At 41.0% G+C, this 23,090-nt stretch overlaps 1 protein-coding gene and 1 long non-coding RNA gene across 2 annotated transcripts in view; both read left to right on the forward strand.

Annotated features, from left to right (window-relative positions):
- COA1 (cytochrome c oxidase assembly factor 1) overlaps positions 1-14,953 on the forward strand; it is a 67,912-nt gene extending 52,959 nt beyond the window's left edge. The window contains exons 3-6 of the mRNA XM_073332818.1: positions 4,615-4,716; positions 8,617-8,768; positions 11,125-11,201; positions 14,633-14,953. Coding sequence (XP_073188919.1) covers positions 4,623-4,716; positions 8,617-8,768; positions 11,125-11,201; positions 14,633-14,729 — 420 coding nt within the window. The 5' untranslated portion in view covers positions 4,615-4,622 and the 3' untranslated portion in view covers positions 14,730-14,953. The remainder of the gene's footprint in view (positions 1-4,614; positions 4,717-8,616; positions 8,769-11,124; positions 11,202-14,632) is intronic.
- A 2,188-nt stretch (positions 14,954-17,141) lies between these two features.
- Positions 17,142-23,090, forward strand: part of LOC140907276 (uncharacterized) — a 55,497-nt gene continuing 49,548 nt past the window's right edge. Inside the window, exon 1 of the long non-coding RNA XR_012157435.1 lies at positions 17,142-19,594. This is a non-coding gene — a long non-coding RNA (uncharacterized LOC140907276). The remainder of the gene's footprint in view (positions 19,595-23,090) is intronic.

Genomic DNA, 23,090 nt, shown 5'->3' on the forward strand with positions numbered 1-23,090 from the left:
TGACATGTACATTCTCGCTCTTTCCGAGATACCTTTACAGACCACAGGGTTCCCAAGTTGTTTGCTACTTTCCACAAAGCACGATTCCCTCCACACCCCTCATTAATCTTAGCAAAAAACCAGATAGCTAGCAGAACTAGCATGACAATCCTGACGACTGGTCTTTGTTAATATTCATATCTTAATACATGTTCAGGAACCCAAAATCCTATTTCTCACTTGTATTTTATAGACCACACTTAAAACATCACCAGTTATTGCTTGGTTAAGGGTGTAAAATGTTCTCATGGGATCTTTTAGCCTGAAAGTTCACAGGTAGTCATCCTGATTAGGGAAAGGAAATTAACCCCTGGTGAGTGAAATAATAAAATTTCATGGAAATTTACACCCTTACCACAGAACAGGGGCACAGCAGGATGTAGTTTTCCCAACAAACAAGTTCCTGAATTGCTATTGAAAAGTTCTCTCCAAAAGCCCCTGTTGCATGTGCATGCCTTGATCGCACCATCCATCAGCTGACAACACGACAAGAAACTTATGGTCTAATACACTTACAGTGTAGATGGTAGCTGACTGAATTGTGGTGCTACCTAAGGAAGTGAGAGATCAGAATTCTCTTTTCAGCTTTTTGGAGACTTGTTAAAATATGCTTTAAAAGATTCTCCTGGGAGAATTCTGGGCCAAAAAAAATTAAAAATTCTGCACACATTATTGCAAAATTCTGCATATTTTATTTGTCAAAATAATATAAATATAATCACGCCAATTTTAATTATTTTGGTAATTTATTTAAACTGCAGTACAATGGATGGAGAATGGGAGTGGGTAGCATTGGAGGAAATATCCAAATCCACTTTGTCAAACAGTAATGGAGCTAGGTCTGATCCTTTATTTCTAGTTATTAGTCAACAAATATATGCAGCCATTAGCTCAGTATTACATCATAGGCAACTGAAAAGCTAGTGAGGGCTGGGGTATCAAACTCACAGTTTATAAAGCCATACTGTCATTTACAATTATGAACCTTTACACCACTCTGGCAATGTAAAGAAGCCTTAAAACATTTACAATGTGTTTTATGCTCCTGGGGGAATTCACTAAGAATGGGAACGACTAAGCAGACAGGCTGCTACATTATGCTCTGCCTGAGGGGACAGAGCCTGCCTCCTCCTACCTCCAAACACCTCAAAGCCCTGCCCCTCCACGCTGGGTGTGCTGCAATAGCGAGCCAGGGTCTCTTTCATTCACTGTCTGACACATGCCCGCTCAGTCCCACTCCCTGGCAGTGATTGTCATCTCCCCACATGTGAACCCCCTACCCCCTCCATGCTGATTTACATCTCTGCCAGCTGCTCCAGGCTGCTGGGGAGGGGCAGCTAACTACTTTTGCGGCTTCCCTTTCCTTCCCCTCAGAAGTCATTTTTCTGCAGGGAAGCAAAGAATTCTGTGCCTGTGCAGTGGTGCAGAATTCCCCCAGAAGTAAAAAGAACTAGCTAGCTTTGGCCTTTTGAATATCCTACTGTAACTTACTGTCCCAGGGATATATCATCACAACAGACAAGATGTGTGTGGGAGGATGGGTTAGGGTGCTAGGCTAGGATTTGGGAAACTCCGCTCTGCCATTAGAGGGGTGGTGTGAGGATAGATCCGTTGAAGATCGTGAAGTGTTCAGACACTCTGCTGATGGGGGAGGGGGAGAATATAAGTTCCTCAGATAGATGTTGTGATTGAGGGCTGCAGTAACTATTGAGTTCATAATTCACTCTTGCCAAGTGGCATTTGTGAATCTCATCTTTTAAATCATTAGTGATATTTAAGCAGCTGAGCCTCTTGCTTCCTCGAAGTTCACAAGAGGGAAATGTTAGTTTTTGTGTAGACTGCGACCTAGCAGAGATGTATAACCAGATCCACTGGGTGTAAAGAACGGTGAATATTATAGCAGATGTTATAAAATAGGTATCCCATTAATTGACATGGATGCCTCTTGCTCTCTCTCTCCATAACACTTGTTTGAGAATTGATCGGACCGTGATGCCTAATGAACCACAGACATTTTGGTTGCAAGTAGCAGATCTTTGACTACAGTTTATGCAAGACTGATATGAATTACTTATGATGCTTACTGGTTCTAGATTTCAGTGTCTTTCTATTTTCTTCAGCAAGCTATCAACAGTGCCCACTAGGCACAGACATTTGTATACGATTACCTTGAATTTCACTGCAAGAAGAAAATTATGCCTGGCAGTTCTAGGCCACGGTTTTGAAAGGAACATAACAAATGCCTCAGGTCACAGCATGTTACACAATGATCAGCTTTCCAGATCAAAGACAGATTTTTTTTTTTGCTAAAATAGTGGTAGCATTGGCCAGTTTATTGTATGTCTGGTTGAGCAAACATCCTAATAGGCTGATGGGAACAAGAAAGAACAAAGAACTGGGTAGCACACCAAGTCGGCCATAATAAGAAATGTGAGTTACACAAACATACACCATGAGGTATTTCTTGCAGAAAATTGCATTAAGAAATATATTTGGGAGAAGTTCTGCTTTTCCTTTCAGAAGAGTACACCCTTGTGAATCCTCTATTACCACTTCTCAACAAGAAGAATTTTATTATCTCCATTCTCTGTGAGGTACTTGAGTAGCATGCGAGGTTGAGGGAAAAAGTGAGCAAGACTAGGGGAAATATAGGTCAGGAAGAAGAGGAGATGGGGGCTCACTTGTGCAGGCAGAGGAGCTAGAGAAGGGGGCAATGACAGAGGAAGGGGACAAGAGTTAGAGAGGGGAGTCAAAACCAAACAAAAATCTATTGTCTCTTCGAACGAGTCAGCAACAGCCTGCATGGGAAAGGTGGGATAGGCAGGGTTGGAGGATGGAGAGGCTGGGATTGCTGGTATGCTCTAATGTTCTGAGTGCAGACCTGGGGCCTGTTCTCAGCTCTGAAACTGGTTTCTTATGGGTACTTCAAGTTACATGAAGTTTCTGCCTCAGTTGCGTCATCTGTAAAATGATGAGCATACTTGCCTACTTAAGAGGGCTCTTCTGAAGATTTATATTATAGGAGGACTTGTAGAGTGCTGTGGCTACAAAAGTATTATGTAATATTCTGATTTCAGGACAGTTCTTCCATGTAAGAAATTACTTTTCAACATAGTGATCTAATTGGCAAAGATGACTTTAAAATGCTATGGTACAATGTAACAATAACCAGTTACAAGTTGTTTATGCACATTAGGCAATAGACAAAAGTGATATCTGGGTTAATTATTAAATTCCTCCTTTCCCTCAGCTAGAAAATTTGAGGGGATAGGATAGGAAATTCAGGCAAATAATCAATCTCTGAGGCAGGATATGGAACATACCAGACATCATGCTGATGTCACACACTAGCTCGTAGCAGTATGGAAAAGCGTTCCTTTGTTTGTCACTCCACGCTCTGAAACTGTGGTTCCTCAGGTGAAGCAAGGTCTGACTAATGCATTCTTGGGAGATATGCAGACAATTTTCATAAGATGTATTAAGCGGCTTTGTCTCAATCATATTTCTGTAATTGGCTTTGTGCTATGCTTCACTAAACAGCTTTAGCCAACAGTCCATTTGCAGAGTTTCAGCAGGGCAAAGGTTTGGGCTTGAAACCTTTAAGACCTCTAATTTTATAACCTATCATAGCATCCAGTAGTAACATCCACATTAACTCCAGAAATTTACACACTTCAGTCAACAAGACTGCTTGACATTTGAAATTATCATCAGACCGTTCCCTCCCCAACAGTCCATTATCACGTTTTTGTGATGGAAACACTTTAGGAAACAGCTATTCAGATGCTTGTTTATGGCCCATCCTGCGCTGAAGGAATGACTTGGGGAAGAGCGTTAGATAGGATTCTCCTGGCCATATGGTTTAGCAATACTTTTCGGTAACCAAGCCAGAGAACTACTAGGTTGACTCTTTAGGAAGTAGTTGTTACTCTGCTGTGTCATTCAGACAGATACAACAACCATGACTCATCAAATGGGCAGGATGGTAAAAGGAAAAGGATTAGAGAAGAATAGGATTGCAAGAATCTTCCTGTTTACCAGTGGCTTAAAAAAAAAAAGCCCAACAAACTCAAACCTCAGCAACATTATATTTACTGGCAGTGCTGTAGCTTGGCTCTGTAGCTTAAGACTTCTGGCCAAACTGACTCCGGTGCAAGCATATTTACTTTAGGGGAGTTACACTAGGGATAAATCTGGCCCCTCAAACCTGAATACTTGCACTGTGTTACTGAGTATGTATGGTAAGTCGCGAGAACAATATGCTCTGTTTCTGGCCATCAGCCACACCAGGGAGGTCATTTTTTTCTTGGCAATTAGTGAAGTGGTGGCATCGCAAAAGGAAGTGAATAAACATATTCTGTCCTGCTTAGGTGCCCAGTTTGCTCCGTTCTCATCACAGATTTCCTCTGGATGCACGGTGGGGCCCCAGAGAGCGCTTGATTGCTACATGCGGTGATTTCATTCAGGCTTATTTTGCTGGGATACTGAAAGAACTTTGGCAAAAAAACCCAAACCAATCTCTTAGTTTTTCTCATACAATAAATGTGTGTGTCTCTCTCTTTTTTCTCTTTCTAGGGGGAAAAATGCCAGCCTCTTTAAGAAAACTACAGCAAATGGCTATTTATCTGGGGCTGTTAAGTGGTGGGGGATGTGCTGTGATGTATTATCTTATGCAAAGTAAGTCCTGTTGCTATTAGCAGCCTTATTTCTGCCCTCTCCACATCATTCCCCTTTGTACAGTTGACAAATAAGAATAGTTCAGATTCTGATAAACATGGATGGGAGGGAAGAGCAGCAGAGCTTAAAAGATTTTATTAATCACACCTGCCAGTGCAATGTCCCTCATTTTGTAGCCTTGGCTTTAATTCCAATACTAGTTCTCTCTGAAGCACGGTTACTTTAGTCTCAGAAGGATTTATTTAAAAACAGATGAAGGTTTCTATTCTTAATTAGATTTTAAAAATGGTCATTGTTGGGAAATGTGGGGGAAAGGGCAGGAGACCACCACTTAAATAGGGAAATGTGAACCTGTTAGAATTGTAATACATCCAGTTTATGGTGCCGTTCCCTCAAAATGGATCTTGTGAGGTCCTGAGCATCAACATCTGTTGAAGACAGTCAACAGCAGTTAAGAGTGCTCAGCATGTTGCAGGATTGGAGCCTTAGAAGGAAGCCTAGAGATGATGCTGTCAATTAGGTGACAGACAGATCTACTTGCTATATTTAATTGGCTGAGAATTATTAACGTTATTAGTTCAAGCAATTGGATTTTCTTTTTTACTAAATTTGACTTCCAGACATTTAGTAGTCCAGAAGCAACAGGCTTGGTTTCCACTTATTTGACCGCTCTAGTCCACTGGGTCTCATGCTTTTCCCTTGTACAGTAGAACCTCAGAGTTCTGAACACCTCAGGAATGGACGTTGTTTGTAACTCTGAAATGTTTGTAACTCTGAACAAAAGATTATGGTTGTTCTTTCAAAAGTTTACAACTGAACACTGACTTAATACAGCTTTGAAACTTTACTGTGCAGAAGAAAAATGCTGCTTTTAATCAATCTTAATTTAAATGAAACAAGCACAGAAACAGTTTCCTTACCTTGTGAGATTTTTTTTTTAAACTTTTTTTTGTCGTTGTTTACATTTAACACAATACTATACTGGGTTTGCTTTTTTTGGTCTCTGCTGCTGCCTGATTGGTTCCAAATGACATGCTTTGTTGCCTGGTCCATTCATAACTCTGGGGTTCATAACTCTGAGGTTCTACTGTAGTTACTATCCATTTATATTGCTTTTTGCCTAGCCTTGCATCAAGTGGCCTTGCATAAAGTGGCCAAACCCCTTTATGAAGCCCTCAGTAGTTGTGAAACCTTCCCTTCATTTGACATATTTTAACAACAAATTGGACAACATTGGAAAGCCGTCTTCTATTTCGGACAATTCATGCACTTGAGTTCTGAATTGCAACTCAGGCAGATTGAGAAGTCTGACATGTTTTAAAATAGAGAAGCTGGATTTAACAGGGATATTAGCATTTTCTCTTAACATCTCTTGAAATAGATTTACTTTCATTAGCAGAGTGAGTGAAAACTCCTCCTTAGTTTCCCAAATCATTTAGCTGAACAATCCAAATAATTTATGTTGCTATTGATCATCATTAAAACCATTGTCTGATGCAGTGTTCAAATGAAATATGCATGGCCTATTAAGGACCATTGCATTGGTGTGATATTGATAACCACATACTGTTTCTGATATTTTGATTACAAGCCAACTGGGCTTTTAATCACTAAAGTACAGCCTTTAATGAGAGTTACCCTCTTCATTAGCATCAAACAGAAACAGAAGCTGCTACTTTGACTCACAAGCTAATACAGTTTCATATCTCTAACCGTAAAGGCTTGTTAAGCACCAATACCAATCATGTGGATTCAATGAAGTTCTGGTTCCCCTTCCTCATCTTTATGTGTACAGCCAAGATGACTGAAGTGCAAGGAAGTTCTGGGACTTCCTTCATATTGTAGATTAAATAGCTAAGTAGCATTGGACTCTAGGATCCTCTGACTTCTCTCTTTGCTGTACCAGTGGTTTACATCACTTCCTTATATATCTGCTATGTATAACTGTTCCTGTTCTGGACCTTTTCTACAAAGATTCTCTTTGCTTTGTCAGAGCCCCAAAGACAGTGCCAGGGAGAAAACAACCCAACCACCTCCACTGCTCCCACCATTTAAGTTTGGTGTCATGCTGAAATAGTTTCAGACACACAATAATCGGGAAGTTTCTTGTAACTACAAACCCCTGAGCTCCAATTTCAGGCTCTCTGTGAGGAGATAAACAGTTATCTTTATAGCCAACTGTTGTGCCCTTTAGAAACCCCTGCTCTGGGTTGATGCTATAGATATACAAGTTCACACACAGTTAGGCATTTTATGTTAATACTTCAGGCAAGATATTCATGAGATACCACTGTCTACTGTGCACAGCTGAGAAGCAGGGTGAAGGGGGACAGGCTGCAGCTTCCCGATTCAGAGTCTGCTTCTATGTTGGGGATGGCCTCAAAGTTTTGAAAGCAGCCTGGCTGACTGCTATCCATGGCCCTAAGAGACTGTCCTCCCTCAGGAAATGGCCAGCTGCTGCCCTCATTAGTGGCTATGGGAGAACTTGGGCTAGACATATTTTAATTTATGTCTTCTTTGTCAACTGGGGACAGCCTCCAACCCCGTTGCACTCCCAGAGCAATATAAAGAGGTGGACAAACAAAAGATTGGAGTCCTCTGTTTTAAATCTAAGGTGGGAACTAGATATTCAGGGTAGGATTTTCAAAAGTATTCCGTGTTAGCCTAACCCTCTTCTCATTGAGGTCAGTGATAGTGAAGCTAGGCCAGTGCTGAGAACATCTGAAAATCCCGCTGTCAGCACGCACAGCTTGAAAAGTTTGCTTAAAGATTTTTCTAGCACTAGAAGGGCCACTAGTTCCCTCCTCCCGCCCAACAGTTCTATTTTAATACATTGGTCACCACTGGAAAGAATATTTTCCAGTTATCACCTCAGCTGCCACACTATTTCTCTGTAGTTCCTTGCTGTTATACTTCACATACTGTGAAGTAGTAGCTGGGAGCACATTGACTTTGATGGTGACAACTGTATATGTTTTATTATACCCTTTTAAAATTAATGTTTCCTCCACTTGTGTTTTAGTTGTCGGGACTTTTGCTTAAGCCTCGCTTAATCCTAAAACAAAGTTTCTGTAGCAGCAGCTGCTACTGCCATCCTAGAGCAATGTAAGAAGTTCTCTCAGTTTCTACATGTTTTCCAGAATTCCCTATAAAGTTTAGAATCCATTCAGAACGTTGTTGAGTGCACCTCCTACTGCTCTGCAAGCGTCAGAAAAGCATGGAAACTTGCCCATAATGCCACTCTTAATATGTGCAGGACATTTGAAAGGTCTTAAATCCAGGGCTTATTTCACCTAAATTTGCTACAGAATAACACTTTCCTTCTGCTGCAATGTTTCTGATTTAGGGGTTGGGATCATTTTTAGTCAATAGTTGTTTTCCCCACATTTAGAACGGTTTGCTGTCACCACTGAGAAAGGGGGTAGTGCAGACCTGGGATTCTCTTTTTGGCAATCCACAAGTGTAAAAGTCTTAGATTTAGGAATCATGTCTGGTATCTCATGGCTGGTTATTACTATTTATAGGGTTGAATTCTTTTTTAGAGGGTTTTCTGTGTGTGTATTTTATATATATGTATACTATTATAGAATGTGTGTGCGTGTGCGGGGGGGGGGTGTCATTTCTTTTATTTGCAGTGTTGTTGTAGCCTTGTTAGTCCAATTTGGGAGAGACAAGATGGGTGAGGTAATAGCTTTCATTAAACCAACTTCTGTTGGTGAAAGACAAGCTTTCGAGCTACACAGAGCTCTTCAAGTTATAGCTCAAAGGCGCATGTCTTTCACCAACAGAAGTTGGTTTAAAAAAAAAAAAAGTATCTTACTCCCCCCTTAGGTCTCCTTTTATTTGTTTTTTCAACCCCATAGTGACTTATTTCCACAACTGTCTGTTTCTTTGATCTAGAAAATTTTGCCAGGACACAGTATTATCAGCTGGCTATTGAGCAGCTTAAGAATGACCCTGCAGCCTTGGAGGCACTGGGGGCTCCCCCTCTTAAAGTTCACAACATCAGACTGACAGACAAGAGTAATCGCGTTGACATGGCCAGAGCACAGGTAAGAGCAGGGAGCCTGCCTGCCAGTGAAACAAGGCTGTGAAAGATGGATTTTAAGTGTGTAGTAATGGTGGGGAGGAGAGTGAGGGGGAGATTTTTCAAAGGCAACTAAGTGAATTAGGTGCACAGGCCCCGTAGATGAGTGCTTTTTAGGGTGAGACTTTCAAAGGCATCTAAGTCTTTTGATTTGAAATATGGTAGAGGAGGAAATAGCAAGAATTACTCATTCATATTGTGCTAAGTAGTTTCTTACAGGAAAATAAATGGTGTTTGCACCCACTGATGCTTCTTTATGATGTATAAAGGGTTCGCCATCCCCACCCAAAAGGATTTTTTTTTCTGCTTGTTTTTTATTTTTACATAAGGCCTTGCCTACCTTCGGGTTTTTAGCTACTGGAGTAGCTATGCCACTAAAAAGCCAGAGGATACAATTTTCAAAAGTACTTAAGTCACTTAGGCATCTAAGACCAATTGACTTTCAATGTAGCTTATGTACATAAGTCACTGAGGGTGCTTTTGAAAATGTTAGTCCTGGTGTGGATGTGTTGCACAACTGTGAAGTATGACTAGCACCATCACAGCTTATACTAGTTTGAAACAGAGTGAAGCCAGACTGATAAAGATAACTTTTTATGCTGTGTCTGCCCTCGGGCTTTGTATCAGGGTAGATCAGTGGCTCTCCATCTTTTCAAACCATTGTACCCCTTTCAGGAGTCTGATTTGTCTTGCTTACCTCCAAGTTCCTCCTCACTTGGAAACTACTTGCTTACAAAATCAGACATAAAAATACAAAAAAGTGTCACAGCACACAATTACTGAAAAATTGCTTACTTTTCTCATTTTTACCATATGATTATAAAATAAGTCAACTGGAATATAAATATTGTACTTTCATTTCAGTGTGTAGGATATAGAACAGTATAAACAAGTCATTGTCTGTATGAAATTTTAGTTTGTGCTCACTAGTGCTTTTTATGCAGTCAGTTGTAAAACTAGGCAAATCTCTAAATGAGTTCATGTACCCCCTGGAAGACCTTCATGTACCAGTGGTTGAGAACCTCTGGTGTAGATAGCCAGTGGCTAAAAAAAAAAAAAAAAAAAAGTCAAGCGTATTTAGTCTGGTCTACTCTGCTTTTGCTAGAGGTTTCAGCTGCATCCTGAGAGTTTTCAAGCCATTAATGAAAGGAGCACAGGGTGTTGAATCTTTGACAAATATCTTCTTCCAGCTGGCTATAGGGCATTTGAGTTAAAGGTGTTAACCAAGAAAATAAAAAGCAGCAAGTTCTAAACAGACTGAATAAAATTCACTTTCCCTTTCAATTAAATCAGGATCCACTTGCATGATATCTGTAATGTTATGAATATCCTAGTTCTCCGTTGCCCTTAGAGTCTTCCAGGCAAGATCTGAATTTCCAATATAAAAAGCATAGACAAAAACCGTCAAGCTTTCTTTACATAGATCAGAAGAGGGGAATCCAGCAATCCCCAATTAATTTTTTCCTTTGTAAGTCATCTTTAAGAATGTTACAAAGATTTAAATGACTAATGATGAAGTCACATTTCATTCCTCTGACCAACCAACTGCTTTCTTATCCTCCATGTCACTCAGTGCCCTCTATAATGATGAGCATTATTTCATCGGAGATATGAAACCAGTGAATAATCTACCCTTCATCAGCCTGAGTGGGTTGCTACAGCATGACAGAGAGAGTCTTGCTTGGTCCAGGGGCTATTGTACCACCTCCAGAGCATGCCCAACTCCTGCCAGCTAGACCTGCTTGAGAAGGCTTGGAGTTGCCATTTTTGATGGTCTATCAAGAATAGACAGAGCACATTTATTTTCTTCAGCCATGCTGAATGTTTTAGCAGAAATGCAATAGTGCAGCTGTAGCCTAATTTATTAAGTTACAGTATTTTAATGGTAGAATTTTTAAAGCTGCTGCAGGGTTTTAATACCCAATTCCCTTTAATTTAATGGAGTGTAGCTTTTAATATCCCAGCCTTCGTGCCTGTATTTCTTATAATAAACTCTTATGTAATACTTGTCATCCCTGGATCTCCTAGTGCTTTGCAAAGAAAGGGTGTTAGCTCAAATATTTCAGAGTAAGTGACTTTCTTTATATGGTTGCAGTCATAACAGGAACATTCTTTTAACACCGATATGTGTATGACAAAATTAATACACTCACACCCCATTAAAAAAGTTTAAACTCTTGAAAGTGCTGAAAAGCTGACATGTCTGTGTTAAAATTTTGGGAGTGATTCAGTTTTATCTTATTGACTAAGAAAGGAATAAAACATTCATTTCACTAACATCAGTCATTGAAAAAGTGTTCAACTAACTTTTATATCTGCAGTTAAAGATACCAGTATCTGGAACAAAATCAGCTGGATATCTCCGTACCAATTCAGTAAGAGACCTCTCCCTTAACTGGTAAGTATGAATAAAAGGGTACTCTGTGGAGTGTTCAGGGTAGGAGGAGAATCCAGGGCAGCAGGGCCAGATTTTTGGTTTATAGTCATCAAAATGGCTGAGATTATGGAAATAAGGAAGAAATCTGCCTTTGACGAGCTTATGAAATATTGTGTTCACATGCAGTCATTATGGAAGTGACAATATCTATTCAATAATTTTACATTTCTTATCCAAAGAATACAAAAGTATGAGGACATTAGATTGAGACCTTTGTGCTGAAAACTGTCCTCTGTTAACTGTAACCCAGTATACTGGAGTGCATAATTGGCCCACTGAGTCTAATTTACCGCCTTCTTCCCCTTCACACACAGAGAAAATGCAAAGATATTTGGGCACCGGGTTGAACACTGGTTGTCCTTAGTTTTTATCACAGACCTGTGATATCGTCTACTCTTCTCAGAGCACAGCAATGCCACGGCGTGATGGGTATGTCTATGCTGCAGCTGGGAGTGAGCCTTCCAGCACTGGTAAACAGACTTGTGCTAGCGGAGCTCAAGTGAATGCGCCCAAAACAGCCCTGTGGGCACTGCGGATCTTGCAGAGACACGGGCTCACCACCTGAGTTTGGACCCAGACGGTCAAGTGGGTTTGAGAGCCAGAGCTGCCACCCGAGTGCTGGAGTGCTGGAAAATTTGGTGGTTGCAGAGCACCCACTGGCAGCTCCCCGCCCCGCACCCGGCCCCAGCTCACCTCCGCATCGTCTTCGCCCCTGAACGTGCCGCCCTGCTTTGCTCCTCCCCGCCCCCCTCCCCCCGGCTTCCTGCAAATCAGCTGTTTGGCAGGAAGCCGGGGGGGGGGGCTGAGAAGCAGGCGGCAGCTTCCCACTCAGGCCGAGGGTGGCGGAGGTGAGCTGGGGCGGAGAGCGGTTCCCCTGCACCCCCCCCCCCCAGTTACCTGCTGTGGCGCGGGCGGAGGCCCCTCCTTCTGTCCCCCCCGCCCCAGCTCACCTCCACATCCCTAGGCCTGAGTGTGAAGCCGCCGCCTGCTTCTCAGCCCACCCTGGCTTCCTGCACAAACTGCTGTATCGCGGGAAGCTGTGGGGGGGCGGAGAAGCAGAGCGGGGCAGTGTATTCAGGGGAGGAGGCGGAGGCGAGCTGGGGTGGGGAGTGCTCTGCACCCACCAAATTTTCCCCTTGGGTGCTCCAGGGCTGGAGCACCCATGGAGTCGATGCCTAAGGTGTCACTTTTGGCCAGTTAAATTTAGAAGCCCTTTTAGAACCGCTTGTTCCTCGCGGAACAACCAGTTCTAAAAGGGCTTCTCAATTTAACAACCGGTTCTAGCGAATCGGCTCCAGCTCACCACTGTATATAAGTGCCTAAGGGCTTATCTAGACAGTTAGTGCGCAGCAAGCTGGGGTGTAAATCTACAGCACACTAACTGTGCACGTGGACCCTCATTCTGCACTTTGATCTAGGGAACTTTTAGGGCGCAGTAGCGGAGTCCACACAGACAGCGTGTGGCATGCTGCTGCACCAGACATTGACATCCAGTTTGCCATACTCTAACTGTTCGTCTTGACAAGTCCTAAGATAGATAAATTTAAAATTCACTCCCCAAACATACCCATGTGAAACTTAAAATGTATTTCCCAGAAACATTCATGCCAGTAAAACTTGATCACACAAGTATTTGGCCACATTTGTGCCCCTTTGTGCAAAGCAAATGGTAACAATGTAGTTGGTTCGTGACACAGTTCCATTTTGTAATAGATGAGACCTGAATGTGTCCTTGAACCAGATCACAATGATTCAAACACAGGTCTCATCTGCTCCATAAAATTCAACAGCATAAGCCATCGTTGGGAATAGCTATATTATATTTGAGTTACCTGACATCGTTCTTGATAATGTGCAGACAAGCCTTTACAGTCTAGAATCGAGAAAGAGAAACAGCAATGACAAGACACTGAAGGTCAAATTTTCAAAAGTGACTTAGATTCCTAAGTGGTATTTAAAAAAAAAAAAAAAATGACACATGCTTCACAGCTTAAATCACTTTTAAAGAAGAAACTTAGGCCCCAAAGTGTCTAAAGTCACTTTTGAAAATAGGAGTATTTGCAGATTTGACCTGGAGTGACCAGACTATAGATTCATCATACAAAGATGCAGCAACCTAATTGTATTATGGTATGTGTGGGATTTTCAAAAGTGATCAGCATTGGCCTGACACTACTCTCACTTAAGTTAATGGCTACTGCTGACTAGAGCTGCTCAGGAACTTTGACAGAACATTTTTTCAGGAAATGCTAATGGATTGAAACCAAAACTGTTTACAGAAATGTTATCTGTTTACCTAATTTATTGTTATCCTAGTTTTCATCAGAAAGGTTTCTTAGCCCTAGGATCGAATTTCTGATCAAAGCCAGAGAGAGTGAACAGTCCCCTATAACCAGTGGCACAATGGTTAGGGCACTTGCATGGATGTGGAAGACCCAGGTTCAAGTCCCTGATCTTCCTGATTCACCCCAGATGAGTGCTCTAACCTCCTGGCTATTCTGGGTTTTTTCCCCCCCCTCTCTCTGTCAAAATTTTGACAGGTCTTTTTGTTCTGTTCTGCATCATAATGGAAACATTCTGAAACCTCACACATTTTTCACAAAGTGGAATTCTTGTATTCTGGCCAGCCTGCTATTTCAGTGGGCACAGTTAGGCCAATGGAGGCACGAGGTTCTGCTCGGTGCAGGTCCACGGATACGGCTTTGCATTCTCCCGTCGAGAGCGCACAGGTGGGTGCGCTTCCTACAGTGGAGCGCCCATAGGGACGAATACTTGAAGGAGGAGGAAAAAGTTCTTCATGGCTGGCAGATTAACACTGATAGTCCTCTCAGAAAGGGGGCTTGGAGCAGAACTTTGAAGAGCAGAGGGTGCACCTTTGCGTATCCCAGAAGTACGGCTCTCTCTCTCTCTAAATGAGTCATTTTATTCTCTTTGCATACTTGCCTCCTCCTTGGGCTTCTATACTTGTATCAACAATCACATTCAGTGACAATGTGATGTCAAAGCTTCCCTAACCAGGATAATTCTTTAGCAATGTGATCTAGATCCAATACCAGAGATTAGCGAAGGACTACCTAGTTGCAGTCTTGATAGGCAGAAGTGGCTGACTGTAAAAGGAAAAAGACAGGTGAAGTTATTTAAAAAAAAAAAAAACCCACACGCCATCACTCTGTCAGGATTTTATTTGTCTTGCAGAACCATGATATGTAGTTTTTTGGTTCGTTAAGCCATCAAGGAAAGAGACTTTTAGAGGTTTATACCTGCAAACCTTTTTAAAGCACATTTAATTACACTAAATGATTTCGTTCTTGCTGCCTAGTGTTTTTATACTTGACATCACCACAGTATGAAATTGGTCAATTAAAGTCAAATGCTCTTTTGGTTTGTATCAGTTGGCGTCTCCAGGATGTCACCTTGCAACTCAGGGATGGTCAGAATATTCCAGTGTACCATTCGTGTGTGGAGAGCACCAACACACAGGAGGGGTGAAAACAAAGACAGCTGCTTTGCACATCCTGTCACTTGAGGATTTATTGATTGGTTGCATATTACTGCGTACATACAGTATTGTCACAAATGGACAATTTCAGTTAAGTGCGCAATCTTACAGTTCAATTATTTCTCTAGCACTGAGCTTAGTGTTGGTATTGTTAATTTCATTCTTTTTCATTTGTGTGTATGGTAGAAATCCAAAATAAAGATTTTACAATATTGTTACTGTTCCAGAGTATTGTTATATTTTGTATGTACTGCTATGGTTTATTTTTTTAAAAAGGACTCTTGCTGGTAAATTGCATTTCTTTATGATTATGAACCTCAAATGTGGACAGCTGATTTGCTTTCTAAATCTAGGCAACTAGTCAGATTTTCAGATAAACCAAATAATAGGCGGTTTTCCCTTTTTAGGTGAAGGGAGTCAGTGGCCAAACCTTCACTGAACTATCTTTACAAGGAAAGACAACGAGACTTAGGTTGGAGAGAGAAATCACTATTATATGATTTACTAAAAATGAAATATGACTTGCAATTTTTAAAAAAATATGTGTACTCCTATAGCTTATTTAGTAAATAAGGCAGACTACAGGCAAAATATATGGCTATCAGTGTTTCAAAAACCACCACCAAAGTAGACCGAGAAACACCAGAAGTCAGTCATTTTACTTCTCTGGGGAGCGAGACGTGCAGTGATAGTGACACCATGCTAGATGCCAAGCAACAAATATCAAATGCAGCAAACAACTTTCATAAACTTGAAAAGATTTGGAAAAGTAGCATGATCAGCACCGATACAAAAATACAGTTTGTTTTAATACTGGTATCATATCTGTCCTACTCTATGGAGCAGAGACATGGAAATCTGCAACAGCAATTGATAAGAAGTTAAACTTATTCCAAAGTAAATGCCCACAGAAGATGTTCAGAATCTATTAAAGTTTACTACAGTGTCAGAAATTCTAAGCAGAACACACCAACTTAAAGCATCAAACGTGGCAAAAGGATGGACATATTTAGGACGTGCTTTAAGGATGCCATCAGTTTGACTTCCACATTAAGTGATAACATGGATACCAACTGGCAAGAGAGGTAACCTAGAGAAACATTACATAGAACAGTAGTGAAAGAAGCTAAATTCATCAGCAGGACACTCAGAAGCCTGAACAGACCAGCGCAAGACTAAAATACATGGCAGAAACTGATGGATATCCTCTGCACCTCAGGGTGCAGGAATAGAAGGAAAGAAAAGACAGGCACTTCTGAGACACGCAGTAGGACTAGTGGTGATAGTGAATGAGTCAAAACAATCCCTCCTAGTCTAAACTCTGAAGAACTATGTGAGAATTTAAATATTGCCATCCAAAGGTCATACTGCGATTTTGAAACAGTTGAGCCAGCCTCTCTTTCTGTCAGTTGACCCTTTCATAGCCACAGATACAAGGGGTACTGAAGTCTTTTTAGAATTAAATGGGTTAGGAAACCAAGCTCCAGTCTGAACCCCATTCTACACTGTTCCTCTCTATTTCCATGTATAACTTCATGTTATGCCCTGTACTTATACACAGAACAGTTCCACTCTTTTCTATCACCATTCTCTGCTCATTCATGCTGGAATTTTCAAGAGGAGCCTTAGGAAGTTAAATCACTGAGAGCTGGTCAATGAACTTCCGTAGGCCCCTTTGAAAATCCCAGGCTTAAGTACTTTAGATCTTCACTGTGATCATCCCATCGCCTTTAAATTTTCTTTTTAAAGAAGGTGACAAGATGTACACTATGTTCCAGCTGTAGCTAATAGAGAGCCATTATTTGTTCTTGGATTAGAACAGGTTAACACCCTGGTGCCTGGGTTCCACCTTGTTATCCAGGATCCTGGAGGAAGGGCTCTCACACAGATTTTGAGGACAAACTAGGAATTTTTACCACCTTTGTTTCTAGGAACCCTGCTTCCCTAAAACAAACAAAGTTCCCTTTATTTCCCTGTAAGATTCTGGTAATGCTTCGCTTTAATTTGAATGGTCCCCTCTATCTTGTCTGATAAATTAATATACGTTCATTTAAGGGCTGTCAACAGCCAATGCCTTATGTATTATTCCTTCACACCCCCTATTTCCTCTAAATCATATTTTTAAAAGCCTGGGAATGGAGATTGCCTTAGGGACACTGTAAGTACTGGCAAGTAACTGCAGTGTAACAATTGGGAGCAAACTAGGCTGTGTCTCAGTTATGTTTAAAAGCCCTACTTTTGTTTTTTCCCCCATTACAAACCTATCAATATACATAAACTTGCATACCTGCTGATCTTGAAAGAGGCAGAATAGGGTCATAGCAGTAGCTTCCTCTCCCCTGCATGTACTGGAGAGGAGGGAAAAAAAAAAGGGGGGGTGTGGGGAACCTGACTTCTTATCATAGAATCATAGAATATCAGGGTTGGAAGGGACCTCAGGAGGTCATCTAGTCCAACCCCCTGCTCAAAGCAGGACCAATCCCCAATTTTTGCCCCAGATCCCTAAATGGCCCCCTCAAGGATTGGCCTGCTCAAACCACTGAGCTATCCAATCAGTTGATTCCTACATATGGCTTCCATTAGGCACAGCCCATCCCACAGCTGCTAATTTAGAGAGGGACACTGGTGCATTAGGAGGAAGCCAAAAGAACTGGGGAAAAGTCTTGAAACAACTAGCAGCTGCTAAAAGACAAGATAACCTCAGTAAAGGCTCCTGCATGACACCCCCTCCTTTGGGCTTTCCTTAGAGTGAAGTAAGAGAATCTGAAGCAGAAATCCTAGGTTTGCTACTTCATTTTGTTAAATAATTCATGCATCGTAACTATATTGCGTTGGCAATTGCTAAACAAACCTAATCCAGGCCTTGGCCACCGACTAGTTTTTATTTCTAACCCAGTCTTTTAACGGTGCATTTAGAAGCAACAGAATCACTAGTCTGGTAAAATAAAATCCACTCTTTGCCACCCGTACAGTTCAAAAGTAACCAACTCCTCATCTTACACTGTCTTGCAAAATGCTAGACTCCCTTTCCCATCAGTTCTACTAAAATGAGTTTATTCTCTAGGGGTTTTTTCCTCATGCCAGTGCAGGATCTTACTAACTTCCATCGTAGAGAATCTATAAGCCTTGCAGGAGGGAGGTAGCAAGACAAACAGCCTGATGATCAAGACAAGATGATTTTTATTTAGAAGCAATTGTATTAATATTTATGGTCTCTTTGTAACTATAATTTGCTAGGATGATAAAATATTTATATCCATATTTGTTTGCTTGACTAGGACATGGATGATTGTCTAGTTAATATTTGCAGTGTTGTTGTAGCCATGTTGGCCCAGGATTTGAGAAATCAGATAGGTGAAGTACTTTCTTTTATTGGACCAACTTCTGTTGGTGAGAGAGACAAGCTTTTGAGCTAACAGAGCTCTTCAAGTCTGGGAAAGATAATCAGCTTGTCATAGCTAAATAGAAGGTGGAACAGATTGTTAAGCCTAAGGAATAGCTCATTGCAAGAGACCATTTAAGATGAAGGGGGCAATTAATGTCTGCAGTCATAGAACAGAGGCAGGTTAGTGGGTTACAGTGTTGTCATGAGGTCTATACAGTACTTTGATCACATATAACACCATATAAATGCTAACTAATATAACATGGGTGCCTTTTCAGGCCCACATCTCTCAAAGAGGAATGGCATTCTTGTAGCTAAGACATGAGAGTGAAATGCAGGAGATCTGTGTTCAATTCCAAACTTTTCAACAGACTTCCTGTGTGATATGGGGCAAGTCACTTAATATCTGACTTAGTTCCCCATGTGTTAAATGGGGCTAATCATGCTGTTTTCCACCCTTTGTCTCTTGGCTCTTTATCTTGTATGCTCTTCAAGGCAAGGACTGCCTCTTACTGTTTGTATAATGAGGTACCAGTCACAGGTTAGGTCTAAGGCACAATGTTAATATCACTCATAAGCTAGTTATGGCTCTTCTGTTCTTCATAGCCTCCTTAAACTGCCATCACCAGTTGGAGTCCAGTGCTGCACTGCTTTGTACCTCTTCTGTAGTCCTTTTCAAAGTGGCTCTGGTAACATGTTTACACCACTTTGCACAGGGTGTCAGACAGGAGAGAATCAGGCTGGTTTTCAAAATCTTAATTCAGCTTCTTCCTTATAAATCTCTGTCAGCAAACTGCTTTTTTCCCTATTTAATATATTCTGAGTGAAACGAATCAGCTTTGTTTAAATATCAAAGCAGTTGTTATAAAAAGGCCATGGCATTTGGTCCACCAAGTATGCCAATTCAGTTTCAGCTGGAGATTTGCTAGACAGAAGCAAACCACTAAGTAGATGTCCCAACGGTTCAGTAGGGTTTCTTACGTTGTGCCAGCACTTGCTCACAAAGCAGACAGGTGCTCTCCTCCCCCCACCAAGGAACTACTAGTCAGGAAAACTGCAACAAAATAATCCACACAAGAAAAACTTCTGGTCGTACCATGAAAGATTTTGCAGTCAACATGCAATATCTTTGGGAACTATTGTATTAACATTATGGATAGTTGGGGGCTAGGCATTGTTTTATAATTCTACTCCATGGGGGAGAGTTACCACAGCTCCTCTAGGAATAAAAAATAGTGGATAATTACTGGCGTCCCTGGCATTGTAAACAGCTCCTGATTCAGGCAGGAACCATAGGCCCAAGAAGACAAAAGGGCTTTTGGTATAGAAGGCTAAGTTTAACCTGACAGAGGGGCAATCGTTTTGATTCAACAACAGACATGACCTTTTGTCCAAGGAAGGCCATACCCTGCTGAAGCATTGGAAGGACTTGAACCAGCCAACCTCCCCCGAGAAGAAAAACAACTTCTGGTATGTTGAAAAGGTTTTATTCTTTTGTGTTTTCTGTATGTGCTTTTGTCCTTAAATAAATGTACTCTGCTTTGAAAAAGCTGTTTGGTCACTTATAACTGCTGGTATTCCCTGGTCCTAGCCTTTGGAGAGAGAGCAAAGATCAGGAGGCAGGATATTAGTCAGACCTGCTAGGTTAAATATAGTGAATTGGAGGGGAGCTGTAATCTAAATCAGAAGAGGGATGCAGGTGTCTCTTGTGAAAGGCTGTAGCTAGAGTGCTGAGACAGCATTCCTGGAGCAAATCACTGGGGCATGGGAGGGTCAAAGGTGCAAAGACCAAAAGGCAGGATGACCAAATCTGCTATAATCACAACATCTCAAACAAGCAGACAATTGACTCGTTACCAGCATGGTTTCCCAAACCCATAGGGAAGCATTCCTTTAAAAGGAATAAAAGTTATCCCTCCCCCCCATTTTACTATGGTAGACTGTAGTAAGTAAATGATTATGGAGCTTCATCTTGTTTTTTACCTATCATAAAATCCTCAGTGTTTCTTCTAGTCATTTATTATTTAACCTCCTTATAGTTTTCTTTTCCTCTTGAGTAGCATGTAGCATCTTATAGAAATAGAACATTATCAAAATGTTACTTTGGTGTGTGGCTGCAGCAGTCTTACCACACAGGAATAGTAAATGCAGTGAAAAAGTGTCAACTTCGAAACAGAAAAGGAAGTACTTCCCTTCTACCCCCAATGCATAGTTGGACTGTGGAACTCATAGCCACACAAATTCATTGAGACCAAGAACTTAATAAGGTTCAAAAAGGGATGGATATGTATATAGGGTGTGAGCATGATTATTATTGCTAACAAAGTCTGGAAAGTCAATTAAACCTCAGGGTTTAAACCAATCTAATTATTAGCAATCAGGATTAGAGCTAATGGAGGGAGCAAATTATCATTCATTTAGCTATAGCTTTTTCTGAAGCATCTGCTATGAGCCACTATTGGAGATAGGATATTGAACTAGGTGGAGTTTAGGTCTGATCCAATATATCTTAGATGTTATAGATTGATGTGTCTTAAATGCATTTTATACACAATTCACCAACCCTTAATATTTTGAACTTGACTTTTTCCAGTTATTTCACCCTACAACTTCAGGGATTTTTGTAATTCAATACAGTTCTGAAATAATGGTCCTAAATAGGGTAGCTAAATGTTTCTAGGCTTAGCAGACACTAACAGAGTGAGAATTTTTTTAATTACATATTGTTAATCCCTAGGTCAGTAACATTTGTAAGTACTGTATTGCAAAGTTCTCTAACATCCATAAGCGACAATTTTCTCATAGTGCTGAACACACCATCTGAAGAATACTGTTGCAAATGGAAAAGAGAAATGATGCACACCGAGTAGTACATACAAAGGAATGATACAAACTATTACAGATGCCTATTTCAGACAAGCAAAATCTTAGTGTGATTCTGCTGTACTGTTTGTGAGGTGACTGACGTTGTGCAAGGGATGCTTGGAGAGAGGGCGTTTAAACAGAAACCTGTTCTTGTACCATATTGCCTTCCCCTTCAAGCCCCAATCTTTCATTCAGATGTGATTATCAGCCACTAGGTCTCATGGTGAAACTGAGGCTGTACCATCACTGTGCATGGAGAGGCAACTCTAAGATTGTGAGGTAGCTATGTATAGACATCACCACCATACACAGCTTTGAGGGTGTGAGAGAGATTGTCAGCACGGAATCAAAATCATGGTAGTAAATGAGGTAGCTTTTGTAATCCTGCTTCTAAAAGAAAGCACAAGAATGAACAACTTTAGTGTGGTTTTTTTTAAGTAGTTTTGGGTTCCCCTGCCCCTGTGTGTTTTCAATATATCATTTTAAAAAAATGCTTTGCTCTTGGTGCTGCTCTGTGAGAACCCCACACAACACAGGAAACAAGCTACACTGACAGCCCTCTCAAACAAGCAGCATTTTCCTGTACTTTTCCTTGCATTATTTGAAATACTAGGAAATAAGAAAATTGACAGAAGAGCAATTTAATTTGACAGTGTCCTTTTAAACTGCAGAATAGTCTTCCACAAACAGCCCTGGGCGCTGTGGTGTCTTGTGGATTCATAAGGAGGCAGCACAGTCTGGACTCTAGGAAGTAAGGCTTTATTAGAACTAAAACAGTGTTACATAAGACAAAAGGAGAGCCATGTATTCCTAGCTGTATATCTGGTGAAGCTGAATGCTTCCCGCTGGTTCTTCCTAGCATGTGCTCTGCTGATAAAGGCCCAGCACACACTCCTAACACCTCCCCTTTCCAGCAAAAGCAATTCCAAACAATGTAACATATATACCAACTGTTTCTTTACAAATACCATAACACACTCAACTTTGTTAGCTGTGCTCAATGAATCTTTCAGGTGCTCTGCACCATTTATTAACTCTACAAGGCACCACTTCAGTCTTTGCACTAGGTGAATAAGCAGACTGCTCTGTTTGTTGATATTTTTGACGTTTCACACCCTTACAGTTCTCTCTGACTTTTCATTTATAGTCAGTACAGTATCTCTCTGGCTCTTTGTTTACATTTCTCCATACCCACATGTGAGCATGCCAGCTTGTAACAACTTAAGCACTACTATTCTCTCTAAATAATATGCCATCAGCAGACAGTTCTGCTTTGAACTGGAAATGTGGACTTGGTATGTAATATCCTGGTCACCCCTGCAATAACAGCCCTAATAACCCTCTGTAAAGTCTCATCATTAGCTGTAGCCTCAGTGAATTCATTCCACATCTTTTCTGAGATAGGACAATTTTTTATCAAGTTGACATGCACTAGTTCTGTCTCCCCAGGTTGCTGCTTCAGTTATATCAAATGCTCTGGACAGTCCCTTATCTCCTCTACCCCGTAGGTCCTTTGTATTAGCTGAAGGGCTTGGCATATTTTTAAACCCACTATAGGTGCTTTATTCCATTATAACTATATCAAAGTTTAGCAATTCTATTTGATTTTTTTTACCTTCCCTTCTAGTATACACATACCTCTAGTAGGAACAAGTTCCCCATTATAAGCTTTCAGTTTAACCTGTTTGCTCACTATGTTCCCTATTTTCTTCATTCAACCTTTTAATACTAAAAATCTGAAACAGTTACCTGAGCACCAGTGTCCAGTTTATAGGTTAAGAATCCCATTAGTCTCTAAAGAAGTTGTGCATTCACCTGTTCCTTTCCCTTCAGATACAGCTCCTAGATAGAACTGCTTGTCTGTTCTGCTGTCAGCATTACTGCTCATCATCAATGCTTTGCTTCCTCTTCTGCACTTGTTGATTCTAGTTGCAGACTTTGGTAAAATGATTGTCTTTCCCACAAATATAGCACTGTTCACCAAAATCTGGGCATTGTTTAGGTCTGTGCTTGTGTTCACATCTTGTGCAATCCTTGAAGCTACCCCTTGCAAACTATATTGCTTTGCTTTTTCCCTGCTTGTTTTTTGTCTAGTAACTTA

Source organism: Lepidochelys kempii, chromosome 2, assembly GCF_965140285.1.
Source record: "Lepidochelys kempii isolate rLepKem1 chromosome 2, rLepKem1.hap1, whole genome shotgun sequence".
NCBI classification, from domain to species: Eukaryota; Metazoa; Chordata; order Testudines; family Cheloniidae; genus Lepidochelys; species Lepidochelys kempii.